The 26,189-nt window shown below is 38.3% G+C and overlaps 1 protein-coding gene across 1 annotated transcript in view; it reads right to left on the bottom strand.

The window, feature by feature from the left end:
* The window catches only part of LOC117272807 (uncharacterized), a 38,777-nt gene extending 13,102 nt beyond the window's left edge, over positions 1-25,675 (bottom strand). The window contains exons 1-2 of the mRNA XM_033651877.2: positions 25,414-25,675; positions 141-193 (exon numbers count right to left, since the gene is read on the bottom strand). Of these exons, the coding sequence (XP_033507768.2) occupies positions 141-172 (32 nt within the window). The 5' untranslated portion in view covers positions 173-193; positions 25,414-25,675. The remainder of the gene's footprint in view (positions 1-140; positions 194-25,413) is intronic.
* Between the last annotated feature and the right edge of the window lie 514 nt (positions 25,676-26,189).

The raw sequence follows: 26,189 nt of genomic DNA on the forward strand, positions 1-26,189 counted from the left end.
CGTACCCTCCACCCTGCCGTATTTGGGTGAACCAACCCTTTAAATCACTGAACACAAGTGACTGTAAGATTGTGTCGTCGTGACAGTACCCACTAGAAGGACCCTGAAACAAACAAACAAGAGGAGGTATAATGACTCACCTTTTTATCATCCTGCAGCATTGGCACCCCATTTGGCCAGCTGTGTCGTGGAGCTGTGGAGGGACATTAACAAACACATTAAACTTTAATCACACAGACGCCCTTCGAGGATCTAAAGCGACAAAACTTTCTTTAAGAACATCCACATATCAGTGGGTGTCAGTTTTCCATCAATGTCTGAGCCTGCTCATCAAGGAAAGGTTACAGTCGGCTCCACAGCCACTGGTCTGCACAATACACACACTTTGACAGAGTCCGAGGCTGCTATTGATCGGACAGTTCACCACCTCTGACATGTGAGTGGTTTTTAAATGAGGGCTCTCTCTCGAAGATTTCACCTCATCAGTCAAGTTTTTGCTTTGCCCTTGGTCTCGACGGTGTTTGGACACGAGGATGAAAACTCTGTCTGCCTGAAGCACCGATAAAGATGTTATTGCCATCCATCACTGTTGTGTGTGCGTGTGTGTGTGTGTATGAATGTGTATCTGCGAGCAGAATGGGAGTGACCTTTTCTCTCCTGGTGGTGTGTTTCTCTAGGCTTTGGCATTTCATTGCCTGGGTAAATAATTAATCACTGAGTCTTGAATGGGTTTGTCTGCGAGCGAAGGAGACAGAGAGAGCCACAAAGGTAGAGGACACAGTATCTCTTTGTGGAATAGAAGGAAGGATGTGTGCCCACAGCACAAAACAGCCTCTATTCTTAACCGTAGCTCTCTGACCTGGCAGGCTTTTACCTTTGGTTAGATCTTTGAACAGAAGTCAAGTACAACAAGTTTTGGGTGCAGCTTCATCTCATTACAAATGATGTTTCAAATGAAGGCAAGAAACTAGATTTCATTAAATGGATTCACTGCACATGCCCCATTGTTCCTATTGAAGATGAAAGCCTTTAAAATGACTGTCACACATCGGGTTTCACTTTTAAAAAAGTCTAAGTAATGACTTCAAACACCTGGGCACTATAGTTTTTACCAAATGTAACTCAAACCAGAGTAAAAACTACATTTGTTGGGGACTATTTTCAGCCACTGATTAATACACATTTTGTGCTCTTGTGAGTTTTTACAACAGCAAGATGAAGGGTTGAAGGTTTTCTGTGATTTCTTTTTTTCTTTTTGTTTTTTTTTAAATGATTACCTCCCAGGAATAGAAATTGTTATGTACAAAAATTTGAAACAGTAAATACGTTTTTGACATATCAGCAAAATGTTCACTGAAAATATGTTATTTATTTGCCACCAACAAAGGCAATCAATCATTATTACCATTTTTAATCACACATAAGTAAAGTGATGACCTTTCCCTAACCTTTACGTGCTTTTGTTGCCTAAACCTAACGACCTGTGTGCTTGCTTTCGCAATGCAGGTGATGCTTGTTAGCAGGATAAAATAATTGTTGATTTAAGTCCTTATTCTGGGATTTGCTGACAATAAGAAAAATATAAGATAACTTTAGCCAAAATGTACAACAGCACATTAGGGCCATTGTGAGTACATAAATAAACAAATGAATATGGAGACGGGGAAGGGGGGTTATATTCTGGTAATTAAACTCTGAATTCACGAGATTAAAAGTTGTGTTAGTAAATTTAAATATAAAAAAAAAACTTGCATATTTTGTAAGATAAAAGTTATGAATGTACCAGAAAAAAAATCTCAAATTTACAATAAAAAACTTGAATATTCTTTGAGATATTAAAGTAATAAATCTACGAGAAAAAAAACTGAAATTCTATAAGATTAATATTGTAAATTCATAAAATAAAAACACTTTAATCTCTGAGATTAAAGTGGTAAAAGGAAGAGAAAAAACTGCCAATTTACTGGAAAAATAAATTATTCTCCGAGACCATAAGGTCATAAATTTGCAAGAAAAAAAAAATTCTCTCAGATTAATGTTGTAAATTTACAAGATAAAAACTTGGATATTCTCTGAGATTATAAAGCTATAAATTTGCAAGTAAAAACTCAGAAATTATCTGAGATTAAAGTGGTAAAAGGATGAGGAAAAAACTCCAATTTACGAGAAAAACTAAATTATTCTCTGAGAAAATACGGTCAAATATTTGCAAGAAAAAAACTCACATATTCTCTGAGATTAACATTGTAAATTTCCGAGATATAAACTTGGATATTCTCTGAGATTACAAAGTAATAAATTTGCAAGAAAAAACTGAGAAATTCTCAAACATTAACTTTGTAAATGTTCAAGCTATAAACTTGGATATATAAAGTAATACATTTGTGAAAAAAATTTAGAAATTCTCTGAGATTAATGTGGTAAAAGGATGAGAAAAAACTGCCAATTTATGCGAAAAACGTAATTATTCTCAGAGACCATAAGGTCATAAATTTGCAAGAAAAAACTCTCTGAGATTAACATCGTAAACTTCCGAGATATAAACTTGGATATTCTCTGAGATTAAAAAGTAATACATTGGCAGAAAAGGCAAAAATTTCAAAATTCTCCTAGATTAAAGTCATACATTTAAGAGACAAAAAATTTCTCTGAGATTAATGTGGTAAAAGGACAAGAAAAAACTGCCAATTTACAAGAAAAACTAAATTATTCTCTGAGACCATGGGGCCATAAATTTCCAAGACATAAACTTGGATATTCTCTGAGATAACAAAGTAATAAATTTGCGCAAAAAACTCAAATTCTCGAAGATTAAATTAAATTTCCGATATGTTAACTTTGATATTCTCTGAGAAAGATAAGGTCATAAATTTGCAAGAAAAACTAAGACATTCTCTAAAATTAACATCCTAAGTTTACGAGATAAAAATTCAGATATTCTCTGAGATTACAAAGTAATAAATTTGAGAAAAATTTAGGAATTCTCTGAGATTGATAAAATTAATAAATTCCATAAAAACCTGAATATTCTCTGAGATTAAAGTGGTGAATTTAATTTACCTGCTATGGCCCTCGTGATGTTATAAAAACCATGCCTCATACCTCCCATAATCATTACTTTTCTTCCTCATATGTATCTATTAGTTCTGTAAATCTGCAGCTGGGGCAGACAGCTATGATGCAACAGAGTTTAGATATGAGGTGGGACTTCATACATCTTCTTAGAAAGTCCTGGAGGGAAGGAGCTAAGAGGTCCAGGTGGACTCTGCTTGCACAGCTACACTGTTGATGTACTGCACTCCTCATGTTAGCATTAAAAAAGCAAAGAGATCTCGAGGACCTGCTGAGTTATGTAATATTACAAGCTGCCTTACAAGGCTATCAATACGATACTGTGAAACAAGACGTGACCGGGTCACATTTTTTTACATGAAAGGCTGTTTTATTTGTGCAGAAGCAGCAAAGCATGACTTGGCTGTCCCAAGGCGTCTAATTATCCCCCTACAGTCTGCCGCTGTGCGCCATGACATATAAAGAGGATGCAGACAAAGTCAACTTGGACACAGAGCAAATCTCAGAATACAATCCTCTTGTCTTTGAGTGTCCTCTATTGTCTCCTTCACAGAGACGATCTCTTGACTGTAACCGAGCTGAAACAATCCTCACCGCACATTCATCTACATTTTCACCAGGACCTCCAACACATTCACAGCTACTTCTGAAAAAAGCCAAGAGGGTGTTCGGTGCCAAGAGCAATTCAGACAGCCCGGCGGTTCGACAGGCTGTGCTTTAAATAGAGAACCCTGTTTCACACACTGTTGCACTGACAAGTGCCCACCCATGATGTGTCCCTTATCTTCCAGGAGGGGGGCAGAAGAGGAGGTAATTTCCCAGCGGGCATCTCCAACTATCACATTAATGAAGCGTTGCGTTAGCTCTCGGAAGAAGTCGCTATCAGCTGACTTTTACAATTACTATTCACATTCAAGCAGGTCAATAATCATCTGACAAGCTCCAAGTCTCAATCCTCTGATCGCTCGTGATTTCTCCCTCCAGCTTCCTCCTCCTCCTCCTCCTCCTCCTCCTGCCTTCTTGTTGTGCCGTGGCATTTCTTGCCTTGTGCATTATGTATATTCCGTATCTCAGTGATATGTGTCTGCTGCTTTCTGCTCGCCGTACCCTCGAGGCTGTTTTTAATGTGCTCTGAATCATTTGGGGAGCGTCCTCCAGCTCAGAGCCTGCGCTGCCAAATACGAGTGCATATCTATTTGTTGCAATAAATGGTCCTAAACCCTTTGACATAACTGTCTCTGACTGAATTGTTTTGAATTAATTATGAGTGTGAATAAGTTTACTTCCTTCCCAGCACTGTGTTTCCACCACAGATAAGAACACAGTGACAGTATGTGAATTATTATTGTGACAGAGGGGTAATTAAGCAACAACTTACTTCAAGTTAAATGACTTGCTTCATATTTATATTAATAAAATGATCAAGTATGGTCATGTAAAAGTAATTTATCTCCACCCACTTGACCTCTCTACTCCAATGTAGCAATGTCGGACATAAAAAATAAAATCACAATATATTGCCTTGCTGATAGTCCTGCAGTATATTGAATCTTATGTGTATTGTATTGTCAGATTCTTGCTAATTCACAGCCTTATCCAGCAGTGCTAACATACTGTAATCTATATTTATCAAAACCATTAGGGGCCTGTTTAAACAATCTACAGTACATGGTCTAAAGTGCATGGAGCAAATGCATTTAGGGTGTGTCCTACTCCACTTTTTCAAGTTATAAGGCGTATGATCTTGGTGCAAAGTAAAGTGCAAGGAGCAAAGGGGATGTATTACGCCTCTGAATTAATCATAGATATGTTATGGAGTGGTTTTCTACTGAGAGCAAAGCAGGAACAGCAGTCACGGCAGCAAATAGTGTGACACTGACAAATTGTAATTATAAACTCAACAAAGAGAAACAGAACTAAACTTTTAGCCTCTAAAATCTAGACTTGCACCGATTTATCGTCAGTGCTCGGAACCGGGCCGGTATTCACGTGATCGGCCATGACCTGCGACAGACTGGTCGGTCTAAAATATGCCGATTTAAAATGCCGGTCAACTTCCCGGCGCGCCGCATGATTGACATCGTATAACATCAGCAGCGCACGCACATGTGCAACTCACAGCTTGGGTGATGTGAGGAAGTGAAACATGGGCAGCTTCTCGCCTTAATCATTCACGCGCACACATCAAGACAGAGAAGGAGGAAGTTGTTAACTGTCCGTGTTAAACTGAACTGTGGTGCTCTCACTGCTGCACTGCGCCGCTTGAAACTGACGAGGCGCGTGTCCGTGCGTTTACTGGCAGGCGCGTCCTGTGTGAATTTTCCACAGGAGATATCTTTACTTTTTTGTCTTTTAAACAAATTACCCACAAATGCTCTACACGAAGAATTATTATTTTATTTATCTATGTTTTTATTTATGTATACCTTTTTTACTTATTTATTTTAATACTGTACCTGAAGTTATATTTGAGCAAAAAGGAAAATGTTTGTTTGTTTGTTTGTTTGAGATGATTATTGAAAAGCTAGTTGTATCTTGGTTAAAATGTTCTAATAAAGCAAAGATAGAAAATATTGCAATATCTTGTGAGCTGTAAAGTGGTTTGAAACAAAATGAAATCGTAATCGGCCAAAATCGTAATTGGCCGTCCGAACACTCTGCAAATCGGAAATCAGTATCGGCCCAAAAAATTGTAATTGGTGCAAGTCTACTAAAATCAATGACGTTACGCTGCTCCTCGCGTGTAAATGTGCACAGTGTCTCTCTTAACAAACTAGCAAACTTAGCCAACGCAATAACAGTTTCCGTTAGCTTACATCACGAGATGCTTGCTTCCCAGGGTGGGCGATATGGCCCTAAAATAATATCACGATAATTTAGGGTAATTTTGTGATAACGGGGAGTCAGACAAAAGCTCTACCCTACGTTCACATTTTAGAGAAAGTTATTGTTTTCCTCGTTAGCGATGAAATACCAGAAAAATACTGCGCCATTCTGACTTTAGACCAGGTCTTTGTTGGTCAATGGCGTCATTTCTTTCTGCCAACAATACGGCAATATGGCAATAAGACTTGCATGCCCATGGGCGCACTAAGGGGTACATTGCTACTTAGACAATTATGGTGCTTACTGTTAAAATGGCAACTGTGTTTGTCTGAAGAAAGCGCCTACTGGTTCTACATACAACACATAAGTATGCGTGTTATTTCTCCTTGAGGTGAGCTTTTTGGTATCTGCAGTATTATTTGGCCGTAATTGGCTGATAAAATTACGAAAAATGTTTTGTAATACCACTACAAAGACACATTATGAGAGTAAAACAAGAGTTACAGAGAAAATAGCACAACATGACCGTTCTATGAATAATTACCCCTGAAGTCGTTCACATGACTATGAGCTATAACGAGCTCTGGAAACACTGTGTTCAATAAAAGTGAACACCACAAAGAAGCAGTTAATTTGTGGCAGCAACGTGATGAATAGGGAACTATTTTTAAATGTAAAACACTCTCCGTCTTTATCTTATGTATGTGTCAAATTCCTGGAGTTTAAAGTTTATGTAACTTTTTATTTACTCTTGCGTGCTTACTCGGCTCTTAGCTGAACACTGAGTTTAATCATGACTAAAACAGCAATGATGAATCGATGAGTTGCCAACTATTAAATTAATTGCCAACTGATTATTTTAATGAGTTAAAAAAAGTGAAAATTCTCTGATTCCAGCTTCTTAAATGTGAATATTTTTTGGCTTCTTTCCTCCACTATGGCAGTAAAATGAATATCTTTGGGTTGTGCAGGTCATGTTGGGTTTTTGGAAACACTGGTCCACAATGTTTTGCCATTTTCTGACATTCAATAGAAAAAACAACAACTTGGTTACTCGATAAAATACTGGCAGATTATTCTATGATTAAAATATTCATTAGTTTCTGCCGAAATCATAACAGGCTGTACCTGCTGACTGAAATTAGTTCAATTAAACGTTAAAAATGCTACAAATTCAATAGTTTTTATTGCTTTCCACCAGTTATTGTCACATAAGGTGCCTTTGCATTCTGTGCTGTGTTCCTGCTGACTTCTAACACCCAGTAAAGACACACCATCACACAGACCAGCTGATGGTTGGCTGACTGGGTTGGAAAAAGCTGGTTTGCATCGGCACAGAGTTGGGTTGCAAATTTGCAAGGCAAAAGCTCTCTGTGCTGCCTGTGTGCTGACAGTGTGATTGTAGTGTTACCTGCCTTGGGCCAACCATTCTGCTGCCGGTCAGCAGAAACGGCTCACAGTCAGAGGGGAACTGGTCCCGCAGGGCACAGATGACACGGTGCCATCTTAGCCGACAACCTCCAAGCAACAAGGACCCATGAGTAACTAGCTACATCACTGCGGTGATAACTAAGTGACACCAAAAGTCAAGGACAACTCCCAAGAAGTCTGCTTAAAGAAAACGGCAAGACAAACACGACTTACGAGGCGGGCTGATGTGTGTTCTGGCTCCAGTGTATCTACTTTCTGTCATCTTTGCCACACTGTTTGCAGAGTAAATAACCAAAGATACACAGAGAAGCTGAAAAACCAGTGTGGTGTGTTTTAAGATTAATATTTGGTATTAAAGGTCTGCGTGGTCCTAAACGTCCGAAACCTACACCTGCATCCTTAAGGCTACAGCCAGGTTTTCGTTTTAAATTGGCATTTAAAAATGAAGACGATGTCCGTACTCACAAGTTTTACCTCCATTTCACAAAAGAAAAACTAAACATCCATACTAAATATGACCATTCATCTACACTAGGCTTGAGCATGACTGTAAACAGGAAGCAGTTACAGAAAATACTATGGAAATGGCAAGAAGTAAGGCAAGGGATGTCTTTGCTTGAACTGGTGATGAAGTGCGACTGTTACTGAAAGTTACACAAGTATATGATGATCAAGGTGCTGGAAAAAATGGATTGAGAGTCTGAAAAGCAAATATAGTAAAACTGAAAAGACCCAATCAGGAAGTGAACATGGGACTTTTCAAACTACCACGTGGTCAGAAGTCTCCATTTCAAGACCTTGTTAGTTTGGATGTAGCCCAAGATCAACTGAATACAACTGTTTCCGCCAAATCTAAGACTTGAACCTGACTCGAGAGCTGAAGCTATGGTCTTGTTTCGGTAAAGGGCTGCAGCGAAAAAAATATTTTCATTATCCATCAATCTGCTCATTATTGTCTTCATTAACCAACTGTTTAGTCTATAAACTATCATAAAATAGGGAGAAATGCCGACTACGATTTTATAAAGCCCGACATGACGCCTTTAAATTGCTTTCTTTGCCCAACCGACGGCTACAATTTAAACATTTTCAAGGTTTTGTCACATAACACGATCAGAAGCAGCAAACCCTCACAATTTAGGAGGTGGAGCATCAGATTCTTTAACATTTCAGTTGGAAAAAGATGGTTATTTGATTATCAAAACAGTTTCTGATTCTTACTTTTGCACAGTGTGCAAACTGTGCATGTGGCATGTGTATGCCTCACAGAGACTGTAGTGGGGTTTCCATCCAAATGTATCGAAATGTTTGAGCGAATTTTGTGAAAATGCGCAAATGAAAATGCGAATTTATGCCCGTTTCCATTTGTTATTGTTTTGCGATTACTGGGAGTCAACAGGAAGAGCAGTAGGTGGCGCTTCCCGTGAAAAATGAACAAAATAAAAACACCCCTGTAGAGGAAGAGTGCGCCATGAGATGATGTCATAAGAGAGCGTCTTATGCCGACTGTAAACAACAACACACTCAACTGACACTCAACAACTGTCCATGGACAGATTCCTGATAAACCTGTCGGCTCTTGGGAGAACTCTGGTTAGCATTTTGTCAGCGTTCACAGTGTACCTAACCATCTTGAAGAAGAGACGACAAAGAAGAAGTTTAATATTAAGAGTACTGTTGGAAATAGCTGGAAGGAGACCACCGCGTTGTTCTCCGTGTGTATGGGAACGTAGGTATGTGAAGGACTTTTGGGAAGTAGTTGTCCAGCAGCATTTCACTCACGAACTCTGGCTGAAACATTTCCGTATGTCAAGGGCCACATTTGAGGATCTGTGTGCCACAATCGGACCGTTTGTAGGACCGCTTGTTCCAAGCCATCGACCACCTGTGCCAACAGAGAAAAGGATCGCCACTGCTGTATATAAGCTTGCATCATGTGCGGAGTACCGGGTCGTCGGTGAAACTTTCGGCGTGATATCCGGTACGTCATCGTTTATTCGCAAAACCTGTTTTCATAGCAAAAAGTTGCATTTTCCTTTTATCGATACGCTGACAAATCCAACCCCTCCAAGGGTAAAAACTTTTTTGCGAATTTTCGGCCTTTTTTCAAATTTCTGGCATTTCCATCCAAGTTTTTTTCCGCAATTTTGAAAATGCGAATAAAAATAGGTGGATAGAAACCTCACCTGTGACTCATAGCTACAAGCATGTTGGCCTGCTTGCTTTATGCCTGCACACAAAAGTGTTTTTTAAAGTAAGGGAAGTTTTATGATATTGTGCCACCACGCTTAAGTGGTGATGGCAAGAATAGCCTACATGCCGGTATCTGTATTAAAATGAATTAGTGATGAATCACAAGTTGTCAATGTTTTAGAGAGCCCCAACAATTACACACATCATGTTTTCAGAGGAGCTCATGGCTAATTCCCCTGGCTGCCCTGCAGTTCCACCTGTTTTTGAAAATTATCAACAAATTGTTTCAGTTCGAACGCATCCCAAAACTTGGTAGTCTATGTTATTGGGTTTGGGTAACTACATGTAAGTTCATTTATTTATAATGACCTGAGATCTACTGGAAGAAATGGAATATAGTATTCATTCCTATGTTTTCATTAGTGTATAATCATCTCAAACTTGTTGTGCTTAAAATGAGCTGTTCATATCTACATAGGGCTGCAGCACCATTTGTAACATCATGTCTCTGCACTGGCAGACAGGGTCTTTTCGCTTATTTAAATTACCTGAAGGCCACTGTAGAGAGGGATGAGAGCGGTGTATTCAGAGGGCTGCAATCTACAATAGCAGATGCAATTGAATCCTACACATTGCTACTATTCCATTACAATTATATGACACATTTTGTAAAGTAAATATTTTTGGGGGCATTTATACATTTACTAGATAGTCAACAGTAGTAGTAGGCCCTGGACACAAATCTGGGAAACTGCATTCATGGTTGGCACTTTAACCCCGAGGCCACCAGGGCACACTATTTTAATGCTTCTAATCCACTGCTCAGACAGAAATGTTGGTATTTATTTTACAACTGTTACTTTCCAGATTACATTTTTGTAATCCAAAACATTTACTAACATCTTGTAGTATTTATTTATTTATTTGCACACAGGATAAGACTGAGTACTGCTCCTAGTTTGACTTTATTATTTGCTGCCAACACATTAATAAATTAGTAATAATATCTTAATAATATATGATATGATAACATATACTCTGAAAGAGGTTATTCAGCATAAAAGGTACTTTTACATATGATACTTCAAATACATTTTGCTGCTAATACCGCAGTACTTTTAGTCAAGTAGAAGTTTAGATGCATATTTTGTTGCTGCTTCTACATTTATTTGAGCTACAACAATGAATGCATCTTACACATGACGTCACAGAGTAACAGCTGGCAGGATGTACCTGTACGTATTAAAGCAAATCAGAGGATTCACGAGGAACTAAGAGCCATGCAAACCTGTCACTAATGAGGACTATCTCCCACAGTCTGTACAGTAACCACCAGCAGCTGACTCACATTCACACCACAACATCCAAATGACCAATCATGTTGTTCCCCTGGAGACTTTCCAAAGTCATAATGAGATCAAGGATTCAATCTGTGCATTAAATGACTATCAGTCATTCAGATATTGGCCATTGTTGGCCGGCAATAACAGTGCTTTATCTGCTCCCTGCGCCATTCAATATATTATATATTGCTCCTGGTTTTTATGATAGGGAAGATCGGAGGACGATTACTGAAGGGGAGAGATATTTCAGCGCTGACAGCTTGGACCCGCTCCCATTTTTTCGCTTTCAGAGTTTTCTCCTGAGGAAATTGAAACATTTCATCTTGAAGAAACAGGTGCAATAAAAGTGAGATTGCTGTCGAGTGTCCCCTAAAAGTGGACTGGATTGAAATCTGGGGGATACCCGAGGAGCTGGCAGCCGGAGATGCTTTTTGAATGATTGCTGCTGGTGGGAAATTTTAACTGGAAAGGTAAGGCTTAAAATAATTCCTCCTCTGGAAAGAGCCCAGATGAAATTGATTATACCAGTTAGGAGTTTGGTTTGAAAACAGAAGCGACTGTGTGGGAGGAGTGCTTGTTTTCATAATAACACTAATTGGAGGGTTTTATTTCCAGAGAGGATGATACTGTGCAACAATTGAAATTATGACTCCAGGACGGAGGTTCAACAACATTTTAGCACCACCGTTGTTGTTTTTACACTTTATTTTACAGATTAAACCAGATATAACATGTTAGTTTGGGAGCTCTGAGGCGCTGGTAGGAAGATTATTTACATTTGGACAGAGTTGGATGAGCTAAATCCTGGCTGTTGCTTCATATTTAGTAAACAGGTATGAAAATGGTGATAATCTCATCTAACTCGTTGCAAGGACACAAATAAACATATTGATTATAACACATTCCTGCCAATGGCTTCACACCATGTGGAGGTAACATGCAAAGAAACAGGTGCCAAAAAGAGACTGCACAACGTGGTGAGAAACACCAGGGGTCTCATTTATACAACAGTGCGTAGGATCCATACTAAAAATGCACATACGGACAAAAGCCAAAAATCGTGTTTGCCAAAAAATATTCAATTTCTACAATCAGGCTTCCACCTCACCATCTGCCTCGCCAATGCCCCGTCTCCAAAATGTTCGTCAGCATGGGTCGAAGCTTCTCCCATCAAGTCTACTTTTACAGATCACAACTTTTCCATGGGAAGTGGTGTACGCCTCTTTCAGGCCTCGTTTTGTGCGAATGCAATTTTTATAAATGAGACCCCTGGTGCTTCTGGAAGTCAATGATGCTTCCTTGGTAGGATGGATCGGGTCCTATGGAGGCTCGGCAAGACTCTTGCCTAGCATTTGAAGAACATTTAATTAAATAGTGTAGTGAGTGTTCAGGTGTGCTTCATTAAAAGGTCCCAAGATATGAGGCCAGTTTCCACTGAAGAAGTTCCTGGTACTATTTGGGGGGCAGGAACTACCACAGGAACGTCCTCTCGCTCGGCCCTCTCAGCCACCGTGTCTCCACTGAGAGAGCGGAGTTGGAGGAAGGTTCTTGTAAAGTTACCGGACTGTATGTGACGTAATCGTTGCACGACCATTTTGACCGGGCCGACATAGGGCCGTAGGGATGCCGTTAGTGGTGTCTGTAATAACTCCGGTCACTGTCCGTGAAAAAAATATTTTTTTCCAGCGGATGTCTTAGTTACAACATGATTGAGCTAACTGGAGTAGTTTCATGTCGTATCCGACAACGGGAGGCTTTTAACAGATGACGTCCTGATGTTAGCTTTGCTGCTGCTGTTAGCTGTCCCTGTCAGCTGATGCTTTCTAGACATCGTGATTTCCCAAAACTGAATAAATACCACACATAGCAACACAAACTGCTTTGCTAGCTCAATCATGTTGTAACTAAGATATCCACTGGAAAAAATATTTTTTTCACGGACTGTTTACTGAGTTATGACAGACACCGCTAACAGCTAACGGTTAGCCCAGCTAATCTACGATAACCATGTTGTTATTTACAAAACGTCACATCCCGCCTTGAGTAATCAGCACCAAGTAATCCCCAAGCCCCAGCCAGGACTCTCTCGGGGCCGTTCTGAGTACCTACTCCGAGGCAGGGACTTGTTTAGCCCCTGTAAAAGTTCCAGAACTCTGTCCTTCGGGGGTGGTTCCTGCGGTGGAGACACGCACGAACGGCCCCGGCCCTGTAAAATTACCCCGAAGTTCCCGCGATGGAAATGGGCCTATGGTTGCAGTACTGCCAACAGTACCCTTCAACCTTTTTGTTAAAAAGCAGGGCGAAATTTAGCATCTGCTGTTTGACGTCTGATGTTTAGAGGTGATAAAGGCAAGCCAGCTAACAAACTTAGCCAAAACAGTGACAGCTTCAGTTAGCTAGCCTCACAAGATTCGTTGCTAATTAGTAGCACTTTCTACTGGCATTAACACGCATTGCTTTACTTTGATGGAGCACATTAAGCATATAGGACTGCAGGAACTATTTCATACCTCTAAGAACCACCTCTGTTTGTTGTGTCCGCACCACAAGAACTAGGAACAATTGCAGTTCTTGGAACGCTGTTTTGAGGGACGCTTTCTAGCTCACATTTCAGACTAGGTATTCTGACGTAAGTGTACATTAATTGGTGGAACAACTGAGCCAATGCAGCACCAGCAATCGGCCATTTTTAAAACCTCATTAGCTGTGTAAACAACACAAAACACGAACAACAGCTTCTAAAGAAAAACTAGAATTACCGCCTCATGGTTGTATGCCTCCACGCACTACTCAAGCTGCACGTAGAGTGACATCCATGTCCGTAAAAAACCTGGGTGCTTCACACACATCGTCCTCCTATTAGCGCAGAAGATCTATACGATCAGTATACTTCCACGATTAGTGTCACCAATTCAGTATCTGATTACGTCTCCACAAATGACAATTCATTGTCAAGTTCAAGTGAAAGTTCGTGTTAAATTTGAAGAATTACCTCAAAGTACTTGTGAGATCTGTGTTCAAGATATCATCTCATCATGCGTGTAAGACTGTGGGTACTTTAAGAGCGCTGCGGATACACCCAGGCATCCTTGAAAATTCTCTGAATAAAGGACCGTCTTGGGTAAAATTCCAGACAAACTCCAGACATCGAAAGTCTTTCGGATGGGATTCGATGACATAGCATACCTTTACAATACTTTTTCATATTTATATTCATACCTGCACATAATAGTTGAATGGTAATAGTCGTCAATTTTTGTTTACCTTCCTCAGCTTTGTTGTCCTAATTTTGAACTGTACGTCTATATGTGTATGTAAACTGAAACCAGTCAGACTCCCTGTACACATTTAAGCAAAGCAAAGCAGCCATTTAAGGATCCTTCCTTGACTTTGAGAAGCAGCTTATAAATATAAATATAACGTTTGTTTGCAAGAAAGCACAGAAAACCTTTAATATGTAAGAAATAAATAGGTGTTTTGAGGTGATTTGATCTGCAGCCTCTAATACCATCTCAAAACACAAAAACACACCGTCACCTCCTTCAGTGCACATCTGATACCAGTTGTTTTTGTTGTGCCCTTGACCGACTGAAATCCATCCACAACCATATCTGTATAAGTGTGGGTTTGAGTTGCTGGTCTAAACACTGCACATACCAACACTGTAAAACTACAAACAGGCAGACGAGGTCCAGAGACAAAAACAGAGAGCTTGAATAACATTAGAGGCTTACTAATAGATAGAACAATCCCTTTCCCTTTATCTGCTGACAGTAACTGAATGCACATCCGGAGAGTTGTTGCCTCAGGTGTAGATATGAGTATTTCTCCGGAGGGTCTCTGCTGAACTTTTCAACAAAGGAGTGGAGTCTTTCACAGACGAGACCCCGCCACCGCTGCTACACGGCTCGGTCACCTGATAGATGTGTTCTGCTTATGTAAGCCACCTGTTACATTATAAAGTCATAATTTACAGCTCGACGCCGACTCTGCTGGTGTTTAGTGTGTGTGACGGGACAGTGAGACGGGAGATCATGTTCATGTGGGTGACATGGGAGCGGTGTGGTGGTGGAAAAGTGGGCTAACTGGTCCGACATGTATCTGAATGTGTGTTGTTTTTGTTTATTGTTCTTCGTCTTCATCTGCAGTGTGTTTCATCACAGTCACAGGGATTTTCCGTCGGTACAGTAGATGTGCATGTCTGATATGCTGAAAGGGAAACTGAGGGAAAGTTTGACCTGGTTTACAGCAGATTATAGATATGTTGTAGATATGTAATGTTATCATGTAGGACATCCTGCATATTCAACAAGTCATCTTTCCATTGTATCTAGAGCTAAACAGATGAATCAATAAGAATAAAAAGAAAATTGATCAGCAACAATTTTTATATTTAATTAAGTCAAAGTGTCTGCTTTTCTAATTTTTATATGACCGCAAACAGAAAATCTTTGAGTTTTGGACTGTGGTAAAACTAAAAACTTGGGCTTTTTTATTTTTGCATTTTTCTGATATTTTATAAACAACATTATTTGTAAATTAAAGGGGAAAATAACCTAAAGATAATGAACATAATTATTACCTGCAGCTCCGCCACTACAATCCATTAAGGATAGACCGATACATCGGTCGGCCAATATATCGGGCCGATATTTGAGTTTTTTACTTGTATCGGCATTGGCCGATACGCGCGTGGGTTCGCAGATTTATTTTTCCCTGGCATGATTTACAGATAGGCATCCACGGGCAGCTCTGTGTTGCCGGAAGACCCTGCAGCGCACACGCAGCGAATCCTACTGTGTACAGTAGTTGTTGTTTTATTTATGCTTCAGCTTAAATATTTGTTTATTTTATAAAGACATTACTGGAAGATTTAAGAGCACTGAACTCTTTTTTTTATTTGAATGTGTAATAATAATAATAATAATAATAATAATATTCTACCTGTTCTACCTCAACTTTCCATCTTGTTTTAGTATTTTTTACTGTTCAATAAATATTCTTATTTTAAACTTGAGACCTGTAATATTTGTTATCATTGTCATTTTTTTGATGTAAATTGAGGGAGCAAAAGCAGCATCGGCCCCAAATATCAGCTCAAGAAAATCGGCAGTCCATAATCGGTCATTGGCTAAGGGTGATGGAAAAAAATCGGTATCAGCATCGGCCCTAAAAAATCCATATCGGTCTATCCCTATTATTTCCTACGCAACAACAAACTTTTTCAGGATAGTATTTGAGGATATATCATAGCTCAGTATGTCTACAATGCAAGGAAGCGGTCACAGGGTTGTCTGTGCTACACTACGTTTTTCAGATGTCCAGATGTATTCCAACAGAAACATACAGCCATATTTAAATCAGTACAGGTGTGCACACGGACTACGTTACAGCTTGTGTTTTTTAAATTTATTTCATTGTATTATTATTATTTTCATTCGGTAGGACAGATAAGACAAAACTTCGACTCAAAGTAGAAAAGTGCCCCATGTTGTCATTTTTCCTGTTGTCCAATCAGATGATTCTGTGGTGGTCACGACAACAAGTTTACAGTTGGTAAACAGTGGAGGAGAAACTGGTGGTAGTGGTTGCTGGATACCCAGAGCTACACAGCCTGACGATAGACAGCAGGTTGGCAAACTACCCCAGAGTCATCCTAAAATACGCCTGGAAACATCCATCATGGAGGAGAAGCTCCTGGACCAACTGGTGGTACTCCCCATGATCCACCCTCTTTTTTAGGATCTCATGTACCCACACAGATCTCTGTTTCCCTGTGCCCAACGAACTATTTACTGACACCCTCAACCAGAGCTACAGCAAGTACCACCTGCCTCAACATTTTAGGAACTAGATACTGGATTAGTATCAAATAACTAAAATAAATAAATGGTAGATTGATTACACAGGAAATCTAGAAAGATTTTGAGTCTGGCCCTCACCGATGCACCCTTCCTACCCAAGGGGCGGCACTAGCTGAGGCATATTAAATGCCACTGCACGCAATTGGATAGCACGAAAGCCAATCAGAGCAAAAAACAAGTTGACGTATTCATTGCACTAAGCCCATTTGTTTACCGACCAGTGGGGCTAACTGATATATTATGCTTCTGCCGTATCCCGTCGGCAAAACGGTAAAAACGTTCTTCCTGGAAGCAAAGGCTTCTAGGGCAGTCTTCTGTTCCTCTCAGATAAGTGTAGTTGGTTTAGCGTTTCTTCCAAAGCTAAATTGAATGGACGCAGTCCTTCAGCAGGTGCCATCTTGGCTGTTTACTTTCAACTCCTACGGCACAGCACTGTCTTTATCATGTTAGGCCCGCCCAGAGCCCACCTTTGTCAGATAGACTGATCTGATTGGTCCGATTTGCGATTCAACAGGCTTTGCTGGGGGTAGGGCATCTGGATTTCCAGGTTAACTGGGTGCCCCATGGCTTGTGTTTTACTTGCACTTTAGACATGTAGTCATTACCTAAAGCTTATTTGTTTTGCTTGAAGTTTATGTTGATTCTCACATATGCGTTAGCCTCTACATAGTTTTCCATAAGCGCCAACTGTCGTCTGAATGGCCAGACATTAGAACATTTCTAGATGACTACCTTCTCACTGTTTCAGGTCACATTACTGGGAGTTTTTACATTTTGGTTGGTTTTAACTTTATCTTTTAACCAGATAAAGGATTTTAATCAGCTGACGTCTGGATCTTAAGTCATCAGAGAAACAAGCTGAATCCTGGTTTGTGTCAGTCGAAGATTTTTCATGTGAAACTGTGTTATTTAGTGTTTTTAGCATGTTTTCAGCAACAAATATGCAGTGTTGCTGGTCTTTTTGTAATCCCATTGACATTGTACCATCTTTCGCTACAGTTTCAATGTTTAAATCTGTCACAGACATTAAAAACTATAAGTACTTATTTATCATTTTCAAAATAAAAGTCCCCTGGCAACATTTCTATGGACAGAATCCCGTCATTTGTTAGCACAATCTCTTTATTGTGAAATATTTGCAGGATCGTGTTGTTGACAATGCAGTGATTTGCACAGCTCCATAAATATGTGGCTTTCAGTCGTGGAAATATAGTTGTTACAGCACCTCTGAAGCAGCGCCGCAGCAACAAGCGTTGTAGCATTCTGGTGTGGACGGAGATATTTTGTAAAACAAGGTCATGTGGACGGTATTTCTTTTAAAAACAAAGGGGAAAAATATCAGTTAACAAAAATACCTGCAGCCTTGTTTTTGTGCAACACTTCCTGGTGCTAAATTAAACCTGATCCAACAACTTATCAAGGTGCAACCTGCTTTTATCTCACGTGTGTGTTCTTATGAACATAAAGTCAAAGTGTAAGCAAAGCTGTTACTGACAGGATTTCCTTGTAGTCACCAGTGTGACCCTCTGCATTTCTCTGCTGAAAGAGAACTGCAGCATTCGGTGGTCAATTTAGCCCTCTTATCAGCTCCGAGGCTTTTAAAAATCCAGCTGAAATGTCAATATGTGGTTTTAAAGTCTGTGTAACGGCAGAAAAACGGCGCTGTCTCAGCCCACTGCTTTTACCCAGCTTTTAATAACCTGCATACAGTAGATGAGATAACCTTCCACACCTGATAACGCTCCCCATAAAAGAGCTGGAGCTATTCATCTGAGCAACACGAGCGCTCACACAGAAGCTCACAGTTAAATACATCTGTTATTAAACACAAGAAAAATGAAATCACTTCAAAATAAGACTTTTGATTCGAGTGTTTGACACGTGTGCTTGACGAGCTGACCTTGAGCTGTCTGATTTGAATAAGCCTGGTGTGATTAGGCAAGTGTATCCATGGCGAGTTGCCATGGCGACCAATTTATAAAAAAGTCTGCCCTCGTTAAGGATCAATCTACGGCAGATACTTTGATTTCAAATTTCTGCTTACACATGCGCCTGCTGTTTTTCCATCCAAACAAGTCAATGTACATTTGTGGAGGTCCTTCAGGTGAGTATTGATCAGCTGGTGCAGTAAGGAGCGTCTGAAATGTCAAAATACCTCCTCTGATTTCAGAAACCTAACATCCTTTCTCAGATGGCCTTGGGCAGCAGTCTGATGAAAACAAGTCCTGTCTCCTCTCTATTACCCAGCAGCACACACTTATCAATAGCACTCCCCTCCTCGCTCACACTGCAAACAGACCTGCTGCTGTTTTCCTCCTGTGGATCCTCCTGACCCCAGCAGCTACCAATTGTACTTTAAGCCAGTAAACAAGCCTCCCGAGCACCCAAGAAGAGTGCACTCTTAAATGATATGGAGCCAGTGATGCAGGTGAAAATAAAAAGGAGGCTAAACAACGTCTTTATGTTGATCTTTAACAATAAACATCCATCATGTTATTAAAAAAATCTGTTGTTTGTCTTGAAATATATCTTATTCAGGTTTGACACTACTTGTGTACAGACATCAGAAAAGGGGAAATGGAGTGTGTCTTTGCTTCATAAACACAAAGTGTTGCATGCAATATTAAACTCTTTTCATACGGACTCAGAGTTCCTTGAATTATTCCTTCTTTTTTAAATTTACAAGTCTGTTTAATGCTACATAATAGGGATGTAACGATACCAGAAACTCATGATACGATATTATCACGATAAAGAGTCCACGATACGATATATATCACAACATTTATACAAGGGGAAAAAAGAGAAAATTTACTGTTAAAAATAGCAATTTTATTAAAAAATAGTGCATGTACACTGTACAGCATGTTATTTTTAACTTGGAAGCGTATCATAAACAAATCAACACACAGTTGAACATGTGCTTTCATTTCCCCCTTATTACTGCCAGGCAGGCAGACATTAAAGTGCCATAACAAAGTCATGTCAATTAAAACTATAGTGACAGAATATGAAAATGGAAAAATTCAGTATTTTTTAACCTTCTCTGAACAAAAGTAGTGTAGTACTATTACTAGAAAGTCATCTGAATGACATCAAATTATGAGGATAGAGTAGTCTTAATATTCATCAGATATACAGAACTTAGAACAATCAGACCCTGCAACAACAACAAAATTAACAAATTAGAAATAATGTAAACTCAATAACACACAATCCCTCACTCACAGATACACAGAGAGACACAGAGAGACACAGAGAGAGAGAGAGGTGGGTAGAGATGTGTGTAAAAGAAAACCAAAATAAATAAAGCCCAGCCATTTCCCTGGAAGTCATAGAAAAACTCAAACACACACATTCACTCAGTTTGTTCACGCCAGGTTGACAATCTTGACATCAAGGAGACCCTAACACTTTCTCAGAACAGGAGATGAGGAGCGGAAAGCTCTGCTCCTGCGCTTTCGTGTGATATGCGTAGCATTTCTGTGCGACCCTGCATTCACGAGTAATCCATCCAAAAGTAATGTGTGGGCAAAGCTGTATGAAAGCTTTGTTATACATTATTTTAGTGTAATTTATCATTTTTTTCCACTGTGAAAACATTGGACTACCAACAAGTGCTTGGTCTTGTTGGAAAGCCACGATTCCACTGTTTCACGTGATATGCGTGATGAACGGTCGCGGAGAAAATCCACAGAGAAGAACAATCAGTCTCCTTACTTTTATTCGCTGTTTCCTCCGGTCACGTACGGGTCAGAGTCAGAGGCTCAGAGGCTGAGCTGCTGAGCTGCACGAGTCTGCTCTCACCTGTGCACGCAGTTGCATGCAAAGGATTATGGGGAATGTAGTCGCACAGTCATATTACCGGCTCTGTAGGAGAACGCAGCTATATAACTACCGTGGCATTCCCACAACGGTATCGAGAATTTATTTAATCATGACATCGCGAAATTCGATATATCGTTACATGCCTACTACATAATACATTCACTTGTGAGAAATATTTTCCCTGTTTTTCTGAATTATTAAGATTTTTTATCTTAAAATTATATAAAGTTTTCATGGGGAAAAAAATCCCCCTTTTTTTTTTTTTTAATTATTATTATCTTCTTTTTGGAAATGACAAGATTATAATCTCAGTAATCTCAATCTCAAGAGATAAATTTTCATGAGAAAAATCTCATGTTTTTACTGAGTTAACAAAAATATAATCTCAAACATTTTGTGGTGTTTTCATGAAAAAAAAACAACTTTTTTTTTCTGAATTTAGAATATATTCTCAGAATTATGAGAAAAATTTCCTGGGAAAAGTAATGAGATAATTATCTCAGAATTATGAGAAATGTTTTCACGGAATTAAAAAAAAAAGATCTGCTCTTTGTTTTTTCCTTAATTAACAATATTATTTATGAAAAATTATGAAAACATTTTTATGAAAAAAATAATCTTATTTTTTCCTGAACTAATGTGATAATTATCTTGGACTTATAAGAAATGATGTTTTTTTCCGGAATTAATGACACTGTCTCACAATTGTGGGGAAAATAGTCAAATAAAGAAATATCTGCCTGTGCGTTTTCTGAATTAATGAGATTATTATCTCAGAATAATGAGAAGTTTTCATGGAAAAAAGTTTTTATTATCTTCTTTTTTGTAATTGACATTTGACCTTTTAGAATTATGAAAAAAAAATCATGAAAAAAATCTTATGTTTCACTGAATTTACAGGATTATTATTTCAAAATTCTGAGGTGTTCTCAGAAAAAAATAAAAATAAATAAAAATTAGAATTTTTTTATTGAGAATATATTCTCGGAAATATGAGAAAAGTTTCCTGAGAAAAATCTGCTCCGTGTTTTCCCTTAAAGTACGAGATTATTTTCTCATAATTAGGAGAAAAGTCTTCATGAAAAAAAAAAATCTGCTTTGTATCATCTCAGAGTTACGAGAAGTTTAATGGAACATTTTTTTGTGAATTTCCGCAATTATTATTTCAGAATTATGAGAAAGATTTTCATTTAAAAACATTTCCTTGTTTTTTTCTATACTAATGAGATTATAATCGCGCAATTATTTGAAGTGAGAAGAAAAAAATGTGCTCTTGTTCTTTCTTAACTTGCAGGAGTTTTTCAGAAGTTTGAGAGGTCTTCTTTAAAAAAAAACTTGTATTTTTTAGTTAGTTAGTTATGAGAAGCTTGCATGGAAATAAAAAATCTCATGAATTTGATTTTTTTTCTGATTTAGGGGGAGTATATTACATTAACAAGATTATTCTCTTGTTAGTTCATTAAACCTTTTATCATTATTCTAAGATGATAATCTAGTTCATTTAAAAAAAAAAATTCTCAAATGAATGCATTACACTTATACATTACTACATTTTACTTCTCTGTCCATTAAAATTACATGATTAATTAAGGTATCCCTTCTAGGACACAGTGACACATCCCTGTCTTTGAAAAGAAAACATCCCACTGTGTGTCCACCAACAGCACTGAGCTCTGTTCCCATGTTTGCATCCTGTTTCAGGCCGAGTCATCCTGCAGGAGCAGCCCTGCTGCAAAGCAAACTAAACCCTGAACAAATAATATTTGCATACACTTGTGATGGCTTGTTTTGTCTAATAGGCTGCCACATGGGTGGAGTCTGCCACTAAAGGCAAGAAAATGAGTTTACCAGACCACAGCTTAGCATCTTGTGTAAATCAGCTGTCAGGATGTTGTAAATCCAGCCAGCCCTGAGCTAAAAACACATCAGACAACCATCAGAGGATTTTAAGAGACGCTTGATGTATAATGGCTGCTCGTACACGGCTGCTAATATCCTGTTTAGGAGTGTAGTATGTGACAAATGACAGACAGGACAGGTTTGGGCTCAGGCTTAACGTTTGTACGCTGTTTTAAGTGACCTGGAGTTCAGCAAGGCTACGTGTTAGATGTGCAAACACAGCCCAAGGCCATGTACACGAGTTCTGCTTAACTGATTCAAGACCACTCCTCCACCTCCACCTCCACCTCCACCTCTGCACTCTGTCCCAACAAAGAACAAGCGTCCCCATTAACAGCCCTCCATTCACTCATTAACCTGTGTGCAGTTTCAGTTTGTCACATTTACAGCCATCTGTGTGACATAAAAACACAATGACGTGAGGTTTTTAGTTTTGTTTTTATGCAGATACACATTTACATTTCAACTAAAGCTGCTGCTCTGGTGACTGGTTATTCATTGTGTTTCTATTTAAACAAAAATGACAAATACTTGCTGATATCAGCGTAATAAATGTGAGAATTTGATTCTTTTCTCTCTTTTATATCAATGTAAATTAAAAATATTTAGGTTTCTGAAGTGTTATTTGGACAACAGGCAGCTCAGGGAAGTTAGCATGGAAAATTTCCTCATTTTTCATACGTTACAGGCAAAACACTGAATTAACTAATGTACGAAACACGATTTTGATAAAGAAACTGTTAATAACTTACACATGGTGGGTAATTTTAGAGTCCGATTTAAGTGACTTTAAAATTTTCACTATTTGAAGACCCATTAAAGAGTCAATAAATGTAGAAAAGTTTTGAAATAACACTGAGAGAAAGTATTGGAACTATGGGCGTCGCAACATGACCGTGACAGTTAAAAATTAAATGTTGATATCATGTTAATCATCAACCCTGGCTCCTAGAAATTAAGTTTAAATGTTAGGTTTGTTTGCTTTCTTAATTACGTTGTTGTGGCAACGTAATTGCTGCCTGGACGATGCTCAGAGACAACGTTTCTAACTCTACTGTCATCCATCTTGTACAGTTCGAGAGAAAGTGGGTGGAGGGGATTGTTGGTATACAAAGTGCAGGACCTTGACACCAGAACATCTAGCTCATGTCCAGACTCCTGTCTTAGGTTTAGGCCTCAAAAGTTCTTTGGTTAAAGTTAGAGAAAGAGAAAGATAATAAAAATAAAAATTTTATGAATATCACGATTATATTTTTATTGTAAACTCTTTTGGCCATGATAATCATGTAGTATAAAATATGATATTGTGTCAGCCCTAATGGGAACACTTAAATTAACTCTTAAAATACGAAAAATCCAAGTAATTTAAGACTTTAAGATAACTTTTCTTAAGTCTTTTTTTTTAATCAAAATGTCTTTAAAAATGGCGGCGGGACTCCATACACTACTTATCTTGTTTACGGCAATGGCTCCCTACAGTTCGTAAACATGCAGTGTTGGGGAGGTTACTTTTGAAATGTAACAGGTTACCGATAACTAGTTACCCTGGTAAAATGTAGCAAGTAATGTAGCCTAACTATTTTAACGAAGAAGAATGTAATTGGATGAACCCCTTTGCAATCACCAACATTTTGATAAAGTAGTAACTGTAATTTAATTACATTTCTTTACTCAGTAACTGTAACTGATTACAATCACATTAATTTAGTAATTCAACGACATGTAACTAGTTACTCCCGAACACTGTATATGTATCTACTGATTTGTTAATTGCTTGTGAGGTGACTGCTGCATTGTTTTTGTTTTGCAATTGTAGCCTCTAGTTCAGTCATTTATTGCCGATGACAGTTCATGTCAATTTTTAGTACATGCTAATGCCACGGCTAATGTCTTTTATTATATTCTATGAAAGAAAGAAAGCAAAAAAACTTTAAGGTAAAATTAATTTTATACAAATAAAATATTCTGTACACATCAGGTGTAATATTTCATATAGGACATTTTCTGAGTCATCACTTTTGTTTGTTTTTTTTAAATATCGTGATAAATATCGTATCGTGGAGATTTTTTTTCTTTCTTTATCGCAGTACCGTCAGTTTTTTTGTAACTTGGTAACAGTCTGCGCACTGACTGCTGCATTGTTTTGTTTTGCAATCGTGGCCTCTAGTTTGGTCATTTATTGCCAAAGATAATTAACGTGAATTTTTAGCACAATGCTTAGATAATGGCAAGCTACGTTTATTTTATTTTAAAAAAGAAAGCAAAAACACTTCACTGTAAAAAGATTTTTTTTGCAAATAAATGTTCTGTACACATAACATTTAATCATTAATAAAAAATAACTTTTTCAAATCATAATTTGTGTTTGTTTTTCAAATATCGTGATAAATATCGTATCTCGGTATCGTACAGTGAGTTTTTAGTATCATTACATCACTAGTAATGGCCTGTCAAATATGAGCTCACAACGATGTTATCATACCTGCTTTTGTATCTTTACTTACTGTGGCACCACTTCAACATACATTTTTGCTTGTTTTTTAAATATCGTAATAAATATCGTATCATGGTATCATACAGTGAGTTTTTAGCATCATTACATCACCAGTAATAACCTATGAAAAACGAGCTTATAACAACGTTATCATACATGCTTTTTTATCTTTATTACTATAACACCACTTAAACACACCTAAAGTATAACTATAACTACTTTATTTTGTTTAATTGTACGCGTTTTTTTTGAGTATTTCTTTGTTTTCAAAGCGGGCACGCGCCATATGGCTGACATCACCACTTAACGTTCACCTGTTGCTGCTGATAACCCTCGAAGAAGAGTTAACAACGGTTTACTATCGCGTCATTAACGCTTTTAAAACGCTTTAAAGTTAATTTAAAGCATTATGTGTAAGGTAAAGGAGACAGAGAGAGTGGTAGCAGATGGTGTTTGGACCTACCTGTTGTGCTAAGCGAAGGTGTGGCACTTTGCCCTAGGTATCAAAAATGAACGGATAACTTCAGTTGTCATTTAAGTTGCGTGTCTTCCGGTGGTCCTGGTGGGAATTAGAAACACAGTGGAAGAAGAAGAGCGTCCATTAAAGGATGTTCAGCGGGATATGAGCTCCTCGGGTCGGTTAGAGTTGTTGTGGAGAAGAGTTTCCCCCCTTCGGTGACTCCACGGTCCCATGTCTCCTGTGTGAACAGCCGTCTGATGGTGAGTTAGCCTGGGAAACTACTGCACCTCCGTCAGGCTACACACCGCCAGCTACAACTGCTTCCGGTCGACGCTTTCAAAATAAAACTCAACCCTGACAAACGCCACATTATTTACCGTATTAATTATTTCAATATGTTATATTTATTTATTTATTTGTAGTTCACAGAACTGCGCTTACTTAGCAGTGGTTAAATATAACTAAAAAATAAATATAATATAAAAAAATACATTTTACTTAAGTAGAAATTTAAGGGATTTGTACATTACTTAGGTATGATCTTTAAATGCCACTTTGTACTAAATTTCTGGGGGAAATTTTGTGCTCTTTGCAATTTCAGATTTTTGCCCTCAAAAGATATGAAAAATTTATAAAATATGACATTTAATTATAAATTAAACTTCCTAATAATTTACAAAAGTGGGCCGACAGCTTAAATAATTAGTCATATAATCGATTATATATTTACAGAAAGTTAACTGGCAACTATTTGAAGTGTTTTAAGTTTTAATTAAATT

This window comes from Epinephelus lanceolatus, chromosome 22 (genome assembly GCF_041903045.1).
Source record: "Epinephelus lanceolatus isolate andai-2023 chromosome 22, ASM4190304v1, whole genome shotgun sequence".
Lineage (NCBI taxonomy): Eukaryota > Metazoa > Chordata > Actinopteri > Perciformes > Serranidae > Epinephelus > Epinephelus lanceolatus.